General features: G+C 46.5%; 1 protein-coding gene across 1 annotated transcript in view; it reads right to left on the bottom strand.

Annotated features, from left to right (window-relative positions):
• Positions 1 to 8,499, bottom strand: part of EXOSC2 (exosome component 2) — a 43,251-nt gene extending 34,752 nt beyond the window's left edge. The window contains exons 1-2 of the mRNA XM_068248844.1: positions 8,268 to 8,499; positions 5,273 to 5,374 (exon numbers count right to left, since the gene is read on the bottom strand). Of these exons, the coding sequence (XP_068104945.1) occupies positions 5,273 to 5,374; positions 8,268 to 8,389 (224 nt within the window). The 5' untranslated portion in view covers positions 8,390 to 8,499. The remainder of the gene's footprint in view (positions 1 to 5,272; positions 5,375 to 8,267) is intronic.
• Positions 8,500 to 18,740: the final 10,241 nt, after the last annotated feature.

Here is an 18,740-nt window from a genome sequence, read left to right as displayed (position 1 = left end):
TTTGAAAAGCTCCGCTAATGTAATGCTACAGGAGATTTTTTTTTATTTAATCACATCCCTCAAGTGGGATCACACCCATAGCATTACATTAACAAGAGCTTTTCAAATCACAAAGCGCTTAGAAAAGTGCTGCTTGTGGGTTCCAGGTGTAAGAAAAATGACATGTGTAAAGCCTTATGTACGATGAGAAGCGCTTAATGCATTGCATGTAATGTATTGCTTTCTGCTCTACTCATCATGATACTATGCATGCAATTCCTCTTAAAGCGGATGAGCAGATGAGAGGGAATTAGACAGGCTAAACACTCTAAATACATACAGGGTGCATTTCTCTAAGTTTTCCCTCTGTCCTGTGCAAGAGTTCAGGTCCACTTTAAAGGGAAGGTTCAGGGACTGTTTAAAAAAAATAAAAATCCGCATCCACTTACCTGGGGCAAACTCCAGCCCGTGGCAGGCAGGAGGTGCCCTCGGCGCCGCTCCGCACGCTGCCGGTGGTCTCCGGTGGCCGACCCGACCTGGCCAGGCCGGCGGCCAGGTCGGGCTCCTTCCGCGTTCCAAAATGCGCCTCACGGCGGAGCGCTGACGTCATCGGACGTCCTCCGGGCTTTACTGCGCAGGCTCAGTAGTTCTCAGTAGCCTCACGGCGGCGCGCTGACGTCATCGGACGTCCTCCGGGCTTTACTGCGCAGGCTCAGAACTACTGAGCCTGCGCAGTAAAGCCCGGAGGACGTCCGATGACGTCAGCGCGCCGCCGTGAGGCGCATTTTGGAACGCAGAAAGAGCCCGACCTGGCCGCCGGCCTGGCCAGGTCGGGTCGGCCACCGGCAGCCTGCGGAGCGGCGCCGAGGGCACCTCCTGCCTGCCCCGGGCTGGAGGAAGCCCCAGGTAAGTGGATGCGGATTTTTTTTTTTTTAAACAGTCCCTGAACCTTCCCTTTAAGAAGTACAAATCTAGCACCTTCATCTTTCATTATTTTGTCGTTGACTCCCATATTACTTCTTGATGTTGAACCAGGTTCCCTTTTAACCACTTCAGCCAACAGGGTTGTCTATTTTTTTGCATCTGAGCAACTTTCACTTCCCATTCATTTGACAATAACTTTATCACTACTCATCACAATGAATTGATCTATATCTTGTTTTTTCCGCCACCAATTAGGCTTTCTTTGGGTGATACATTTTGCTAAGAATGAATTTATTCTAAATCCATTTTAACAAGATTATTAAGAAAGAAATGGAAAAAAAAAAACACAATTTCTCAGTTTTTAGCCATTATAGTTTGAAATGAATACACGCTACCGTAATTAAAACCCATGTATTTTATTTGCCCATTTGTCCCGCTTATTACATCATGTAAATTATGTCCCTATCACAATGTATGGCGCCGATATTTTATTTGGAAATAAAAGGTGCATTTTTTCATTTTGCGTCCATCACTATTTGCAAGCCCATAATTCAAAAAATTATATTAATATACTCCTTTGACATGCATATTTAAAAAGTTCAGACCCTTAGGTAACTATTTATGGGTTTTTTTATTAAACATTTTATTTGGGTAATTTTTGAAGTGGGAGGTAAACAGCTAATTTTTAATGTAAAAAAATGTATTTATTTATTGAAAAAAGGATATGGGTGTAGTTTTATTTGGCCACAAGATAATATATATATATATATATATATATATATATATATATATATATATATATATATATATATATATATATATATATGCCATATTTATTTCCTTTTAAATAATACCAATTGTCTGGCAGTCCTGCTGATGTTTCTGGTCTATAGGGACTATATCACACACCTAAAACAAGCATGCAGCTAACCTTGTCAGGTTTGTCACAGACATCTGATCTGAAATAATGTTCAACGTCTATATCTTTAGTATTAGGGCCACTGCACACAAAAAACCTCTAGCAGATCTGCAAAAACAAGAGGTTTTTGAAGCAGATTTCAGAGCGATTCTAGGCACGTGTAGAGAGATTCTCTAAACATGCCTAGCGGTTTTTGGAGCATTTTTGTGTAGCAGATGTCATATATTGTTACAGTAAAGCTGTTACTGAACATCTTCTGTAACAAAAACGCCTGGAAAACCGCTCTGATCTAGCGTTTTTCAGAGCCTTTTTCCACTTTCCTATACTTTAACATTGAGGCAGAAACGCCTCAGAAATCTGAAAAATGCTGCAGCCCGGGAGTTTGCGTTTGTGGAAAAAACAAACCACTCTGGTGTGCACCATCCCATTGAAATACATTAGGCAAGCGGTTTTCAAACCACTAGCATTTTTAAAAACGCTCAGGAACCGCTCTGGTGTGCACCAGCCCTCAGAGACACAGGATCAGTAGCAGTGTTCTCCCCAGGCTCTTTTAGCCGGGTGCTCCACCCAGCTACTTTTTGTGATCACCCGGCTGTGTCATCTGCTCGCCTCCTCATCCTCCTCCAACGCTGTAAGCAGATTCCTGTCACGCTCCACCCAGCTACTTTTTCAAGCCACCCGGCTGGGAAAAAAGTTCTGGGGAGAACACTGAGTAGCATTGTGCACAGTGTATTGTTTAAAAATAAATATGGCAGCCTCCATAGTCCCCTCACCTCAGGTTATTAGGATAAAGAGCATGTATTGGGAACCTGAAGTCAGAAAAGCACAGAGGCTAAGAGGCATACCTATGAATATGCCGCCGGGAGATTTGGGCGCAGGATAAAGCCAATATATGGCTTACCTTACTGATGCACAAGTCCCGGAGGCGTTAAAGTGGATCCGAGATAAACTTTTACTCATTGCATAGTTGTGTTCCTTTCATATAGTTTATAGGGCATTCCTCAAGCCAAATACTTTTTTGTTTTTGTTTTCATACTCCAATTCCCTATAAACTAACCAAGCCTTGGCATTTTCAGACAGTAGCAAGGGCTCATGGGAGCTCAGTCTGGGCTGGAGGAGGAGGAGAGGTGTTACTAGCCAGAGATTTCATAGGCAGAGGGGAGGAGGAGAGGGGACTGAATTTACACACAGGCAAGCTGATAGCATCTCCAGCTCTCAGCCTGTGGAATGTGACAAACAGAACATGGCTGCCCTCATTGTATCACAGGAATAAATAATCATAAAGTTTTGCAGCTAGATATGCTGTGTAAACTATCTAAACTTAAGATAAGATATATAGACAAGTTACTTGTTATAGTTTTTCATCTCGGATCAGCTATTCCCCCTCCAGGCTGCCATGGACAGTGGGGGAAAGATGTAATTTGGCTTCCAGCGATTGCTGACTGCTGAATTACTGCGTTCTAAAAGGAATTTGAGCTCCGTCTTTTGAGGGCGCCCAAATGCCTCACTGATGCTGTGACTCCACTGGCTGCATGCTTGTTGCAGGTGTGTTAAACAACTACAGCCTAATCATCAGCACGGAAGCCAGGCATCTGGCATTGTATATAAGGGAGTGAAGATGGCAGTTTCTACAGTATACTCCTCTCATTTCAGGTTCCCTTTAATTTCAACACAAAACTTGTCAAAATAACTTTTCTTTTACATCCCACCCTAAAGGGGAATCATCATCTAGGAAGCAACAGGTTTTGAAAGTTTGGTTCAACATCAAAAAGTAATACAGGAGTAAAAGGGAAAGATGAAGCCCAGGTCCCTTGCAGCAATCCCCGACTGTCCTATTTACAAATATACAGTGGCTTGCAAAAGTATTCAACCCCTTGAAGTTTTCCACATTTTGTCACATTACTGCCACAAACGAATACATTTTATTGGAATTCCATATGAAAGACCAACACAAAGTGGTGTACACATGAGAAGTGGAACGAAAATCATACGGTTCCAAACATTTTTTACAAATAAATAACTGCAAAGTGGGGTGTGCGCAATTATTCAGCCCCCCGAGTCAATACTTTGTAGAACCACCTTTTTCTGCAATTACAGCTCCGTCAGATTAGATGGACAGCGTTTGTGAACAGCAGTTTTCAGATCTTGCCACAGATTCTTGATTGGATTTAGATCTGGACTTTGACTGGGCCATTCTAACACATAGATATGTTTTGTTTTAAACCATTCCATTGTTGCCCTGGCTTTATGCTTAGGGTCATTGTCCTGCTGGAAGGTGAACCTCCGCCCCAGTCTCAAGTCTTTTGCAGACTCCGAGAGGTTTTCTTCCAAGGTTGCCCTGTATTTGGCTCCATCCATCTTCCCATCAACTCTGACCAGCTTCCCTGTCCCTGCTGAATAGAAGCACCCCCAGAGCATAATACTGCCACCACCATATTTGACAGCGGGGATGGTGTGTTCAGAGTGATGTGCAGTGTTAGTTAACAGCCACACATAGCGTTTTGCATTTTGGCCAAAAAGTTCAGTTTTGGTCTCATCTGACCAGAGCACATTCTTCCACATGTTTGCCTTGTCCCCCACATGGCTTGTGGCAAACTGCAAACAGGATTTCCTATGATTTTCTGTTCATAATTGCTTTCTTCTTGCCACTCTTCCATAAGGCCAACTTTGTGCAGTGCACGACTAATAGTTGTCCTATGGACAGATTCCCCCACCTGAGCTGTAGATCTCTGCAGCTCGTCCAGAGTCACCATGGGCCTCTTGACTGCATTTCTGATCAGTGCTCTCCTTGTTCAGCCTGTGAGTTTAGGTGGACAGCCTTGTCTTGGTAGGTTTACAGTTGTGCCATACTCCTTCCATTTCTGAATGATCGCTTGAACAGTGCTCCGTGGGATGTTCAAGGCTTTGGAAATCTTTTTGTAGCCTAAGCCTGCTTTAAATTTCTCAATAACTTTATCCCTGACCTGTCTGGTGTGTTCTTTGGACTTCATGGTGTTGTTGCTCCCAATATTATCTTAGACAACCTCTGAGGCCGTCACAGAGCAGCTGTACTTGTACTGACATTAGATTACACACAGGTGTACTCTAGTCATCAGCACTCATCAGGCAATGTCTATAGGCAACTGACTGCACTCAGATCAAAGGGGGCTGAATAATTACGCACACCCCACTTTGCAGTTATTGATTTGTAAAAAAAATTTGGAATCATGTATGATTTTCGTTCCACTTCTCACATGTACACCACTTTGTATTGGTCTTTCACGTGGAATTCCAATGAAATTGATTCATGTTTGTGGCAGTAATGTGACAAAATGTGGAAAACTTCAAGGGGGCCGAATACTTTTGCAACCCACTGTATATAAAATTGGCAGTTACTGGTAACAGTTTTTCCCCACGCCCTCTGCCAGTTGGCCTCTCTCTGGCCTGTATTAGCGATGTTGGAAGGAGTACCTGGTCTTCAGCGCTCGGACACAGATGAGCTTGTTGACTCTTTCCACCACACCGGCCACTGACGCCACAAGCTTGTCATCATCCATGTAAGTTCCATGACCTCTGAAAGCACAGAGACAGCCCGATGTAAATCAGCAAAACATAAGTAAAACCACGTTTTTTTTAGAGTAAAAGCTTATGCTATGCATTACCCTGTTTAGACACTATTACTACATAAAGAGGATCTGTATAGAAAAAAATGCCCCGGGGGGTACTCCCCTCGGGAGGCGGAAGCCTCCGGATCCTATTGAGGCTTCCCCCCGTCCTCCTACGTCCCACGGCGGCAGCGATAGAGCTCCCCGAATGGCGGGGATGTATATATTTACCTACCCAGCTTCAGTGCAGACACAGCAGCGGCTCTCAGCTCAAAAACAGGCGGAAATAGCCGATCTCAGTCGGGTCTGCTCTACTGCACAGGCACAAGTCTCCTGCACAGTAGAGCAGACCCGACTGAGATCAGCTATTTCCGAGCCGAGAGCTGCAACAGCGCCCCTGCTGGAACAGGGAAAAGTAAGTATTGCACAGCCTAACAAATTGTCGGCTATGCTTCTGTGGGCCAGAGAGAGACCACCGTGGGACAGAGGACGACAGGGGAAGCCTTGATAGGATCCAGAAGCTTCCCCCTCCCAAGGTGAGTACCCCTCAGGGGCATTTTATTTTTGTACAGAATCTCTTTAAAGGACAAGTGAAATGAGAGGGGAATGGAGGCTGCCATATTTATTTCCTTTTAAGCAATACCAGTTGCCTGGCTGTCCTGCTGAACCCTTGTCTCTAATACTTTTAGCCATAGACCCTGAACAAGCATGCAAAGGATGAGGGGTTTCTGACATTATTGTTAGATCTGACTGGATTAGCTGCATGCTTGTTTCAGGTGTGTGTTTCAGACACTACTGCAGTCAAATAGATCAGCAGGACTGCCAGCCAACTGGTATTGTTTAACAGGAAATAAATATGGGAGCTTCCATATTCTTCTCACTTCAGTTGTCATTTAAAGTATTATTAAACTCAGCAATTTGCTCTAAAAGATTATATACAGCATAAAATCTACTACCAGAAAAAAATGAAGCAGAACAGCGTTCAAACAGTTAAACAGAGCACATTGTTCTTCAATGGAAAGCTCCTTGCTTCAGTGGGCAGCTTCTGGCTGCATCTGAAGATGTGATAACATTATCTTTTGTTTACATCCGGCGCTTGCGTGAAAAAAGGGCCCGGCTAGATAACGAAATGGCGCCGGTGGATAATGAAATTTGATAATGATAAACATCGTTGTCACACTTGGTTAATGATAAATACCGTTGTAAAAACAGACGGGAAATAATAGCGAAAAGATATTACCGATAAAAATCATTATGTAATTCAACAAAACAGTAGCTGTATTAACGATAATTGCATTAGAGTCTATGGCGGCGCCTTTTTGTCCCCCCTCAGCCGGCGCCCTTTTTCCTGCTACCAGTCCGGCGGCTCCAGCTCCTCTTGCCCCCCTGGACGGCTCTGGCTCCTCACCCTGCCCCCTCCTACAACCTCTGGCAGCCGGTACAGTATCCACCCGATTTATTCATCACTGCAGGGAAGCACTTGGAGGAGGCGGCAGCAGCGATGCTGCAGACATTGCTTCCGCCATCACCCGCTCTGCGGTGCCTACATATAGGCACAAAATAGGTGACACGAATCCCTGCTTCTCACGGTACTACCTTTACAAATAACTTGTTGCAGGGGGGAGCAGGGCGAGTGGGAACATACAGGATGAGAGGAGGGGGCGGGGGAAGAGCTGGAACCGCTGGAATCTTTTCACTTCTCACATTGGCCGACTGCTGAGACGAGGGGGCAGGAGGAGGAGCCAGAGCCACACCCCTAAACTCAACACCGCCACCTCCAATACTATCCCTGCTACAGTAGGCGAACTCTACTATCACTCTTCTACTCTGACTCCAGTGGAACCCAAATTACTGAATGTGGCAAGTAAATCAGTAATTTAACATGGGTCTTTACGGGCGCAAATTGTCCCCAAATTTACTGCTTCAGCTTGGCAGAAGGCCTGGGAGCATCTGTATAGTGTATACTATATACCAAAGAACTGGCACAGAAGAATGTAATTCTGCTAGTGTATTGTACCAATGTTTGGGCTATTCTCTCTGATGTACAGAGCCCACTGTATGTATTCACATGTCATTTTCTCTTTGTGTTTACAATACAATTACATTTAAGCATTTCCATTGCTTGGTGTGCCAGTTCTTTGGTATATAGTATACAGTGTAAGACCTTGTGTTAGGTCTGGTTTATTAACTGAGCACCCTTATTGTTCTCTGCACTTGCTAAAATTTGAAGGTGTGCATACCAATACTTATTCAAAGCATCTGTATAGTGACCTTACCTAAACTGTCACCCAAAACAATCAGTAGTAGCTTCAGATGACAACTATCTTACTGTGAATTTACCTGCATTTATGGCCCCCTGTGGGGGACATACAGGTCACACATATTGAAAAAACAGTCTTCAAGAAACAAACTCAGGTATTTAAAAACCTTATTTCTACTATACATGTTTCACTTATATCTTGCAAACTTCAATCATAAATCCCCACTAGCAATGGTCAAGGACATGCAAATAATTCCGAGTTGATGCAGGATTCTGCAATTTTTTTTTACATAAGTATGTAGCTTAAAAACAAACCAATTGAATTCCACCTTGGCAGGTTCTGATTTGTCAATTTTCAAGTCACATAATGTTGCAGGATCCTGCATCAACTCTAAATTATTTGCATTTCACTAACCATCCCTATCTGCAGGGCACTGAGTGGGGCAGCCCCACCAAGAAAGCATTGTTAGAATTCACTGGAAATAAAACAGGCAGAGAAGACATTTGTGGCAATCACACATCTATGCTGGAGGCAGCCAGAACCACAACTCCCAGCATGTCTCATCCTCTCCAGTCAGCCGCCACACACAGCTGGCCTCACCTCATGAAGCCGGTGTCAGTGGTAATGGTGTCCCCCGGGGTCACCAGATGCCAGCTACTGTCGCCCGGCACCACATCATTCCCCCGCTTACGGAGCACCGGCAGCCTGATATCCATCGCCATCCCGCCTCACATGCACTGCGTCTCACAGCATGGGCGCCGCCATCTTTACCCGGACGGAAGTCACTCAGCCGCCATGATGGAAGTGGCGGAACAGCTCTGGTCTAGACAGAAGAGGGGAAGTATTTGCTACTAGCACAGTATACTCTGGTCTTTGAGTGCCATCTACTGGAAGAATCTAGGTATTACCAGCAGCACCAGTAAATGCATAACACTTTTTTTTTGAAGGGACAATCCTTTGGGGATCCTGTCCCTCTTTCTCCCTCAGTTGTCCCTCTTTCAGGATTGATGTACACATCTATGTAAATATATGTATATTTCTACAGAAAAATGGGTTTAACTGTCGCAAAACTTTATTCCCTTTATTTAAATTAATATATTTTTATTTTCAAATGTTAATATGAAGGGAAATGAACCAGGATAGAAAGGACCAGTGTGGGTTGAATTATAAAACAACATATTTTTCCTACGAAATCTTTATGATATGTGTTACTAAGGGTGTGTCAGGGGCTTGATTAGGGGTGTGGCAGGGGCGTGGCTTGAGTGTCCCTCTTTCTTATCTCAAAAGTTGGGAGCAGAGCCGGGACAAGGTCCTCCAGCACCCAAGGCTGAGACACCAAAGTGTGCCCCTCCATCCCTCCACCCCAGCCGTCACACTCTGATTGCTATTAGACAAAGAGGCACCCCAGGGCCCCCAACACCTTAATCTCTAGTTATCTGGCTTGTAGTCACTTCCATGTATCTCCTTTTCTTATTTCTTTCTGCTTCAAACACAATAGGGGAATGATAACTGAGGGAGTTGTGCGCCCCCTCTTACACTGCGCCCTGAGGCTGGAGCCTCTCCAGCCTATGCCTCGGACCGGCCCTGGTTGGGAGGTATGAAGTTGCATTGCTTTTACTCTTTAAAAAAAATGTGTTCCTGTTAATAGCAGCTCTTTGGTAACCACAGAGTTACTGCAGTAGCTAGCTGTAAGCATATCTATATACTGTAGCTACAAAGCACTATCAAGCAGGAGTTTGTAGCTCATGAGAGAAACCTTACTAACATCAGTTGCCACCAATTACTGACATCAGTTGCCACCAATTCATTACCATCATGCAATGCTGATTGATCTCAACCAGAAACAATGGTGATGACCTTAGCAATTTGCTTGGTAGGAGAATCTAACCTGCCTGGCGTTCTATTAAGATCGCCAGGCTGGCGATCGGACGTTTTTTTTTAAATTAAAAAAACAACTATTTCATGCAGCCAACTGAAAGTTGGCTGCATGAAAGCCCACTAGAGGGCGCTCCTAGTCCACACTTCTGATTGCCTCCGGCGATCAGAAGTAACAAGAAGGGCCGCGATGGCGACGAGCGGAGTGACGTCATGGACGTCAGCCGACGTCCTGACGTCAGCCGCCTCCGATCCAGCCCTTAGCGCTGGCCGGAACTGTTTGGTCCGGCTGCGCTGGGCTCGGGCGGCTGGGGGGACCCTCTTTCGCCGCTGCACGCGGCGGATTGCCGCGCTGCGGCGGCGATCAGGTAGCACACGCGGCTGGCAAAGTGCCGGCTGCGTGTGCTCCTTTTTATTTCGTTTAAATCGGCCCAGCAGGGCCTGAGCGGTAGCCTCCGGCGTCTCTGGACGAGCTCAGCTCGTCCAGAACGCTCAGCAGGTTAAAATACCAATATAGTGGAAAAAAAAGTACCCAGTTAAAATCTGACAGAACCAACAGGATCTCAGCTAGTCAATCTCCTCATGGGGGATTCTCAGGAGGTTTTTTTTTCCAAAAGCATTTCCTGAATGGCAGTTGCTAAGTGTAAGGCTTTGTTCACATATAAACCTGTACACTTCTGGTCCAGTCTAGTACTGTCCTGTCAGTTTTGCATCTGTTTTTTATCAGTTTTACCTGACTGGACCAGAAATGTACACCTTTATGTGTGAACATGCATAGAAGTATACAAAACTGACAGGGCTGGACTGGAAATGTACAGATTTATGTGTGAACACAGCCATAGAAACGTATACAAAACAGACGCCAACTTTCAAAAACTGACAGGACAGGATACCTTTTTATGTGTGAAGCAGGGGCGTTACCAACCCCAAGGATCAGTGGCACGTGCCTCGGATCTTTTCTTGGGTGCCCCACATGTCCCCTCAGGCAACAGGTGGCAGTACTCGTCTCTGCCCGCTTGGTTTCCAGATTCCGCAGACGTCTCTTCTGGGCTTCTCTCCGCAAACTAGGTACACACCATAGAATTTTCTGTTAGATTTTCTGTTAGATTTACCTGCCACATAGAATTTTTCCAATATGAAAATTGTATGGTGTGTACCTTAGCGTCTGATTCTTGGATGCTAGGGGGAGAATCGCCAGCTATAGAGGATTTCTCCAGACTTGGAGAGTGGATGGAGGAGATGAGTAGGTCCTCCGCGGGGGCTACTCTGCTGGAAGGGGGAGTTCAGGTGGAGCAACAGTGAGGACATGCAACAATGAATGCTCCCTATGAAGGCCCCACAGCACTGATATGCCCCATAGAGGCACCACAGCACCACAGCACCAAGCATGGCACCACAGCACCCACCATGGCACCACACAGCACACCGCATGCCCTTGCATGATTTTTTTTTTGCTGGGCAGGCCTACTAAAACCGCTGTTAAGTTCATGAAAATTTGGCTCCACCCATGACCACACCCACATTATGGTGTGTGGCCACACCCACTTTTCAGCTAGAGTGCCCAAAAGTGCCCTGGATCTCTTAGGATTCTAGCAATGCCTCTGGTGTGAACCAAGCTTAACGGTCAAAATAATGTGATACCACAATATCAGCCATACAGAGCCCCCTGATGATCTATTCGAGGAAAGATAACGAATTCTCATGGGAAAGGAGGTATCAGCTACTGACTGGGATGAACTTCAATCCTTGGTTACAGAGACTGTTGCAGAGGGTTATTGCTTAGACAGACCAGGGATGGTTTATCACAACATTCTGCCCGTGTGCTGCAGCCGCTACAACTACACCTATTGCAAAAAAGAAGCCAGGCTTCATTACCTTGTATTTAAAAAAAATTAAAAAAAATCAACCGCTTAAACTGAATCAGTCTGCTCTCGTTAACTTCCCTTATTACAATAAACTATTCAGTCTTCCCGTATGCGTTCCTTTAATCAGTGCGTTATTGTTTATGTCACAACAAAAGCCAGCTATGATTTTTGCATGAGCCCGGCGTTTTATTATGTCCCGAAAATTGTCGCCGCTATTTGCAAATAACATCCTCTTCAGATGCCGTTGCTATGGCGTCTTCATAAAAGTATTACAGCGCTGCATCTGAGAACGCAAAGTTTAATATCACTCAGCACAAAGGCAGGAGAGCGGGCATTGTTTTTCTGAGCGACGGCATGGAAGGACCAGCAGCTGTATTGATGTATAGTTAGTGAATTAGTGTTGAACCCCAGGATGGATTGTAGTAGGGTGTCTATGTTGCTTCTGTGTGACAGTAAAGCTTGTTAAAGAGGAACTCCAGTGAACATTTTACTGCTGGCAAGTGATGTAGCTGCTGCATGTTTTTTGGCAGTTGGAAACAGCTGTAAACAGCTATTTTCCCACAAAAGTTCGAACTTTTATTGTGGGAGGAGTTACTTGTGGGAGGGTTTCACCACAATATCAGTCATTCAGCGCCCCCTGATGGTCTGTTTGTGAAAAGGAATAGATTACTCATGTAAAAGGGAGTATCAGCTACTGATTGGGATAAAGTTCAATTTTTGGTCGGAGTTTCTCTTTAAATGACATCGCACAGTATCAGCAGTTTTGTAGAAGGATTGTTCATGCATAGACAGCTATGCAGGCAGTGACATACCTCCCAACTTTCTGAGATAAGAAAGAGGGACACTTAAGCCACGCCCCTGCCACACCCCTAATCATACCCCCTTCCCCGGCACACCCCATACTATAAAGATTTCATAGCAAAAATATGTTGTTTTATAATTCAAAACACACTGGTCCCTTCTATCCTGGTTCATATTCCTTCATATTAACATTTGAAAATAAGAAATATATCAATGTAAAGGATGGGAATAAAGTTTAGAGCCAATTCAGTAGAAAAATACATCTATTTGCAATGATCTGTACATGAGCCCTGAAAGAGGGACAAATGAGGGAGAACGAGGAACAGGGGGACAGGGCTCCCAAAGAGGGACAGTTGGTCGGAAGCTATGCAGTGGTGTAATTAAGGAACATGGGGCCCCAACCACTGTATTGATATGGAGCCCCAAAACCAACCAAGCACAGCTGCAGTGTCCAAGAGGTGTAATCACAGTAAGAAAATAACTTGTTAAGGATTACCACTATTGGTACTACCACTATTCAATGCACTTATAGATGTGTTCATCATCATCATAGCACCAATAAAAACTAATGAGATGCATGAAGGAGGCCCCCAGTGGAGGAGAAGTTGAAAAAGTCGCTGCCAAAAATGGGCGCAATTGTTATTTATCGATATATGTCGGCGCAGTTGTTATTTATCGTCATATAGCTGTTACGCTGTTTAGCAGGTGGCTGTAATTAAATTGAAATTTACCGTATTATTGTAAGCGGGGATCGGGGGGTCTTAGGTTTAGGCACCACCAAGTTGGTCTTAGGGTTAGGCACCACCAGGGGGGCCTTCGGGTTAGGCACCACCAGGGGGGCCATAGGGTTAGGCACCACCAGGGGGTGGTTAGGGTTAGGCACCTCCAGGGAGGTGGTTAGGGTTAGGCACCACCAGGGGGGACTTAGGGTTAGGCACCTTCAGGGGGGTCTTAGGGTTAGGCACCACCAGGGGAGGGTTCTGTGTGAGAGTAGGGAGAGGTTAGGTTATAGTTAGGTTCAACATCATTGGTAAATTTACTGATAATGTAATACCACAATTAAACTTAATTACTGTTTTTGTTATTGTTATTTACTGATATTGCTAGTCATATCGTTATGTAACGTCGCACCTAAATTAGCTTGCGGTTTTTTCAAATGTATGCCCCAGTGGGCCCCTCTGGCCCAAGGGCCCCAGTGCAGCCATAACCTCTTCATCTCATATTGCTATCCTACTATATGCAGGCCTTTGCAATTGCTTCCTCTCACTGTTACTGTACTCTCCTCTATAACCCGGATGGAGGGGGCAGCGTTCAGTGATGTAGCAATAGGGGATACAGAGGTTGCCACCGCACTGGGGACCCTGGACCAGCATAGACTACCAGTGACACTCCTTCTAACCTGTGTAAGCTCTTCACTGGTGCTGTGCTGGTAAAGAATGTTGTTGCTATTTGAATTCGGGACCACATGGCTTGAAACCTGAACAGCCGCATTCAGCACCATTTCAGCACCGGACAGCAGGACAGGGAGCTTTCTATTCAGCTCCGATACGTCCTCCTTCCAGCCTCATCCTGCTGTCCGGTGCTGAAATGATGCTGAATGCCGCTGTTCAGGTTCCGAACCATGTGGTCTCGAATTTTAACACCAACTCTACTAAAGAACTGGTGTTAACCATTAACAAACTGTTCTCATACTTAAATAAGAAGAGGGAAACCACTGGACGTCAAGAGGCTTCCAATGTCCTCCTGGAAACCACCGCTGCTGCCCAGGACCCGCTTTAAGACCGCAACCGTGTTCCTATTCATGAGGAGAAATGTGACTGTACTGTGTCTGCACAAGTCTAGCCCAACTGCCCAGCAGCTCAGAGTCACTTGTGTGCATGAAGAGGAGTGCAACCACCTAACATATCCAGCAAGCTCTTGTTAGATATATTCTGAGGATCCACAGGTGGAAATAGTGGGAATCAGGACAATGTGAGAAGCCTCTGAAGGATCTCTTTTTTTAGAGAAGTATTTAATTTTTCATTTTAAAGAGGATCTGTAAGAAAATAGAACCCCTGGGTTGTACCTACCTCAGGAAGGGGAAGCCTTTGGATCCTAATGATGCTTCCCCTGTCCTCCTCTGTCACTCCGTTCCAGCAATGTCAGCTAAAAATCCTACCAGGCTCCCAGGTCGGGATTTACCTCAGAGGGGCCTTTAGAAACCGATGTCCTGGCACCTTAGACTTTGCCCTCTAGGAATCTACAAACCCCACACTGAATTGAACCACAAGTGTGCTGGCTGTCTCAGCTGTCACGTCTCCCTTACTTCCCTTGCCCATCATAAGTAGCTACAGGCAGGGCCGGCCTTTGCTGTGAGCGACTGGAGCAGTCGCTCAGGGCGCCATGCTCTGAAGGGCGCCTGTGCCCTGTCGCCCCTTGCTGCCCCGCTGTCTCCCTGCGTCCTCTCCGTGTGTAATTAGAGCAGGACTACAAGAACATGGTCGCCGATGTCCACAAATGCGGACAATCATCGGCCATTTTCTTGTAGCCTTGCTCTAACTACAGATGGAGCGGAGGTGGGGAGGGAAGAGTGACGTCGGCACTGGAGCGTGGATGTCAGGTGAGTCAGTCTCCGCCCGGCCCGCTGCCGCAAAAGGGGGGGATTGACTGGGAGCACACTACCTATGCTGGGGGCAATACTACCTACGCTGGGGGCACACTACCTACGCTGGGGGCACAATACCTATGCTGGGGGCACACTACCTATGCTGGGGGCAATACTACCTACGCTGGGGGCAATACTACTTATGCTGGGGACACTACTACCTACGCTGGGGGCACACTACCTACGCTGGGGGCACACTACCTACGCTGAGGGCAATACTACCTATGCTGGGGGCACTACTACCTACGCTAGGGGCACACTACCTACGCTGGGGGCACACTACCTACGCTGGGGGCACACTACCTACATTGGGGGCACACTACCTACATTGGGGGCACACTACCTACACTGGGGGCACACTACTTACATTGGGGGCACACTACTTACATTGGGGGCACACTTCTTACATTGGGGGCACACCACCTACACTGGGGGCATACCACCTACACTGGGGGAATACCACCTACACTGGGGGCATACTACCTACACTGGGGGCATACTACCTACACTGGGGGCAGCTATGTTACTACACTGGGGGCATACTACCTACACTGGGGGCAGCTATGCTACTACATCAGGGGCAACTATGCTACTACACTGGGAGCAACTATGCTACTACATTGGGGGCAACTATACTACCTACACTGGGGGCAGCTATGCTACCTATATGGGGCAACTATACTACCTACACGGGGGGCAGCTATGCTACCTATATGGGGAAACTATGCTACCTATATGGGGACAACTATGCTACTTACACTGGGGGCAACTATACTAGCTACCTATACTGGGGCAACTATACTACCTATACTGAGGGCTACTATACTAGCTACCTTTACTGCGGCAACTATACTACCTATGCTTGGCTACCTACACTGAGGGCACCTACAAATAAGATCCTATGCTTAGGGCACCTATACCTGGCTACCTACCTATACTGAGTCTGAGGGCATTTTTTGGGAGGGGCGCACCACAGCTATAATTGTTGGTGCTATATACGGGCCTGTGTGTGTGTGTGTGTGCGTATGTGTGATCGCACGCAAAGAGGATGGGGGGGGGGGTGGCACCAAAATCCGGTTTCGCTCAGGGTGCAGTGAAACCTAAGGATAGCCCTGGCTACAGGTGCCCCCTAGTATTAGGTAGCCAGACGTACCCTCAATGTTAAGTAGCTAGAGATGCCCCCAAGTATTAAGTAGCTAAAGGAACCTAAATATTAGGTAGCTAGAGGTGCCCATGACTGAATGGAGATCTCGTCAGTTGAATGCCAAAAGCGGGTTGAGTAATCTCTTATTTACTATCTCATCAGCACTCTGCATAGGGAAGGAGGGAGAGAGGGAGGCACTCTGGGAGGGGAGTGAGCTGCCTTTCCATCATCAAGCGCCTGTAGGCATGTGCCAACATTGCCTTATGGTAACTCCAGCCCTGCGGGCTCCAAGATCATAACAATCCTGTGTGAGCCTCCCGCAGGCGCATTAGTGGTCTTGCTTAATGCCCAGGTGGAAACAGCAGAGCCTGATCGGATCCACATTACTGCTCAGGCACAGGCACCACATGCCTGTTCAGTAGAGCAGATCCGGTCGGGCTCGGATCAAGCTTGTCGGTGGATTTTCAGTTGCTGACAATATCAATGATTTTATATAGAGTGCTTGTAGCACTAAAGTTTCAGGTTCAAATCATGGCCAGGACTCAGTCTGCATGGAATTTATATGTTCCAGTTACAGGGTTATCTAGGATGAAAAAAGACACAAGTCCACGAAGTTCAACCTTACCAATCATCCCTCTGAAATCATCTCTCTATATCCTGAAGTCATAGTTGTGGATTCTCTTCAAACTTATTATGAAAGCATTCAAACCCTTTTTAAATACTAATATAGAATTTGGCATGACTGCCTCCTATGGTAAGAGATTCTACATCTTAAAGCACACCTAAAGTGTAATGGTTAAAGAGGATCTCCATCCTGAAAAACAAAATCCTGCAGCGCTGCTGAAATGAAAATGTATATTTTCCTCCGGAGTCTTGTCCCACGAAGCCGCCCTGAAGATCCCGCATCACTCCACTTCCACCGCTTGGCCCCGCCTCCCCTCTCTCCTCCCAGAAATATAAATGCCAAGCTATTTACTGCATTACATTTTTCTCGGAGGAGAGAGGGGAGGCGGGGCCAAGTGGCGGAAGTGTAGTGATGTGGGGTTCTCGGGGCGGCTTCATGGGACAACACACTGCAGGTAAATATACATATTGTTTTTGAGGATGGAGGTCCTCTTTAATCCTTTGGGGAGTGCCGTAGGTATATCCTACACCGTACTTGTGGCTGTCTAAGGCTGATGCGGCGTAGTATTTACGCCGCCTGCCGTTTCCGCTCCCGACGTAATTGTGCGCACCCAAGAGGGGAGATTGAGCTGTCATATAACAGCTGGCATATCCCCTCAGTGATCAGGAGCCTTCGCAATTGGCTCCTGATCATGTGATCACTGCAATCGCCGGCGGATCGTAGTGATCTCCATTAGAGCTGCGGCGGTAGGGGGGGGGAGAAGAGGATCCATTCACCTTCCTGCCGTTCCCCCGGCGATCGGCGCTCCCCTCTGCTCTGTCCGGCATCCCCGCTCGCTCTGACGTAAGTATCGGGTTCCGGCTTGATGACGTCATCAAGCCCTGACCCAGAACTGAGCGGCAGTACGAGCGTGGTTGCCGGCTAGAGCGGAAGGGTCCACAGCTGCTCATTGCTGGAATCTGGGAGGTGAGTAAAGGCTGCTGGCTACAGGGGGGACACCTGCCTAAAAGAGGGACAGCATGCCCAGCTAGACATACCAGGGATCCGGCTGCCTGACCCCCCCCAAACGCCCCCCCCCCCCCATGCAAAATGCCCTGGTCCTTAAAGTGAACCAGAGACGAAGCACCCTTGTGTATTTTACCATAGAAATCAGTGGGAACATTAGAGAAAACATTTACCATGCTCTCTGTTCCATCCTCACTGCTAAAAGTGTCTGTTATCTAGCTGAGATAAGAATCCCGGACTGAGCATTGATTCTGGCTTTGCTATAATGACTCAGCTATAATGATTCCTGAGCAAAGCCAGCAGGGGGCAGGCTTGGACTTGAAGACAGCAAAGAACACAGTCTCAGCTATAATTATTCTGTAGCAAAGCCAGACCGACTGCTTAGTCGGGATTCTTATCTTAGAGGTGATAACAGGCAAATTAAACAGAGAACAATGTAACAAAGAGCAGATTAGGTGTTTACTGTCATGTTCCCACTGATTTATAAGGTAAAATACATGAGGTTGCTTCATCTCTGGTTCTCTTTAAGGGAGGGGTTAGGCAGCTGGTCCCGAAAGGGTTAAAGAGAGTTGAAGCCTTCCAAAAATCCTGTTTTTATTTGATATTTATGTAAAGCATAGCTAAAACGCCGCATTCCCACTGCAGAACTGTGTAATTAAACCCCCCAAATCCCTGGGGCAAAATTTGGGGCTCCTTCCTGGTAGAGGCAGAGCTATAGGCAGTAGCTCTGCCTCTACTCTACGTGCGTCAATCTCCGAGGATCTCCGCCTCCTCCCGGGAATGCAGCATTTTAGCTATGCTCATAGTGCTTAACGTAAATGTCAAATAAAAGGATTTTTGGAAAGCTTCAAACTCTCTTTCTGGGCTCCTACTCTGACACAGGAGACCTGGGGTCAAATCTCAGCTCTTCCTTCCTTTTCAGTAAGCCACTAAAGTACATGTGTCGAACTCCAGGCCTGGAGGGCCAGATCCATGCCAGTGTTTAGCATGGACTGAGAAAGAGAGGAATGTCTTCTACCTGATGGACCGCACCTTTCCTGATTCAGACCCATCAATTCATTTGAGCTGTATAAAAAATGTGTGAGGATCTCGGCCCTCGTAGGACCGGTTTGAC

Source organism: Hyperolius riggenbachi, chromosome 8 (genome assembly GCF_040937935.1).
Source record: "Hyperolius riggenbachi isolate aHypRig1 chromosome 8, aHypRig1.pri, whole genome shotgun sequence".
Taxonomy (NCBI): domain Eukaryota; kingdom Metazoa; phylum Chordata; class Amphibia; order Anura; family Hyperoliidae; genus Hyperolius; species Hyperolius riggenbachi.
Note: the sequence above shows the minus strand (reverse complement) of the source record. Positions and strands in the feature narration are given on the sequence as shown.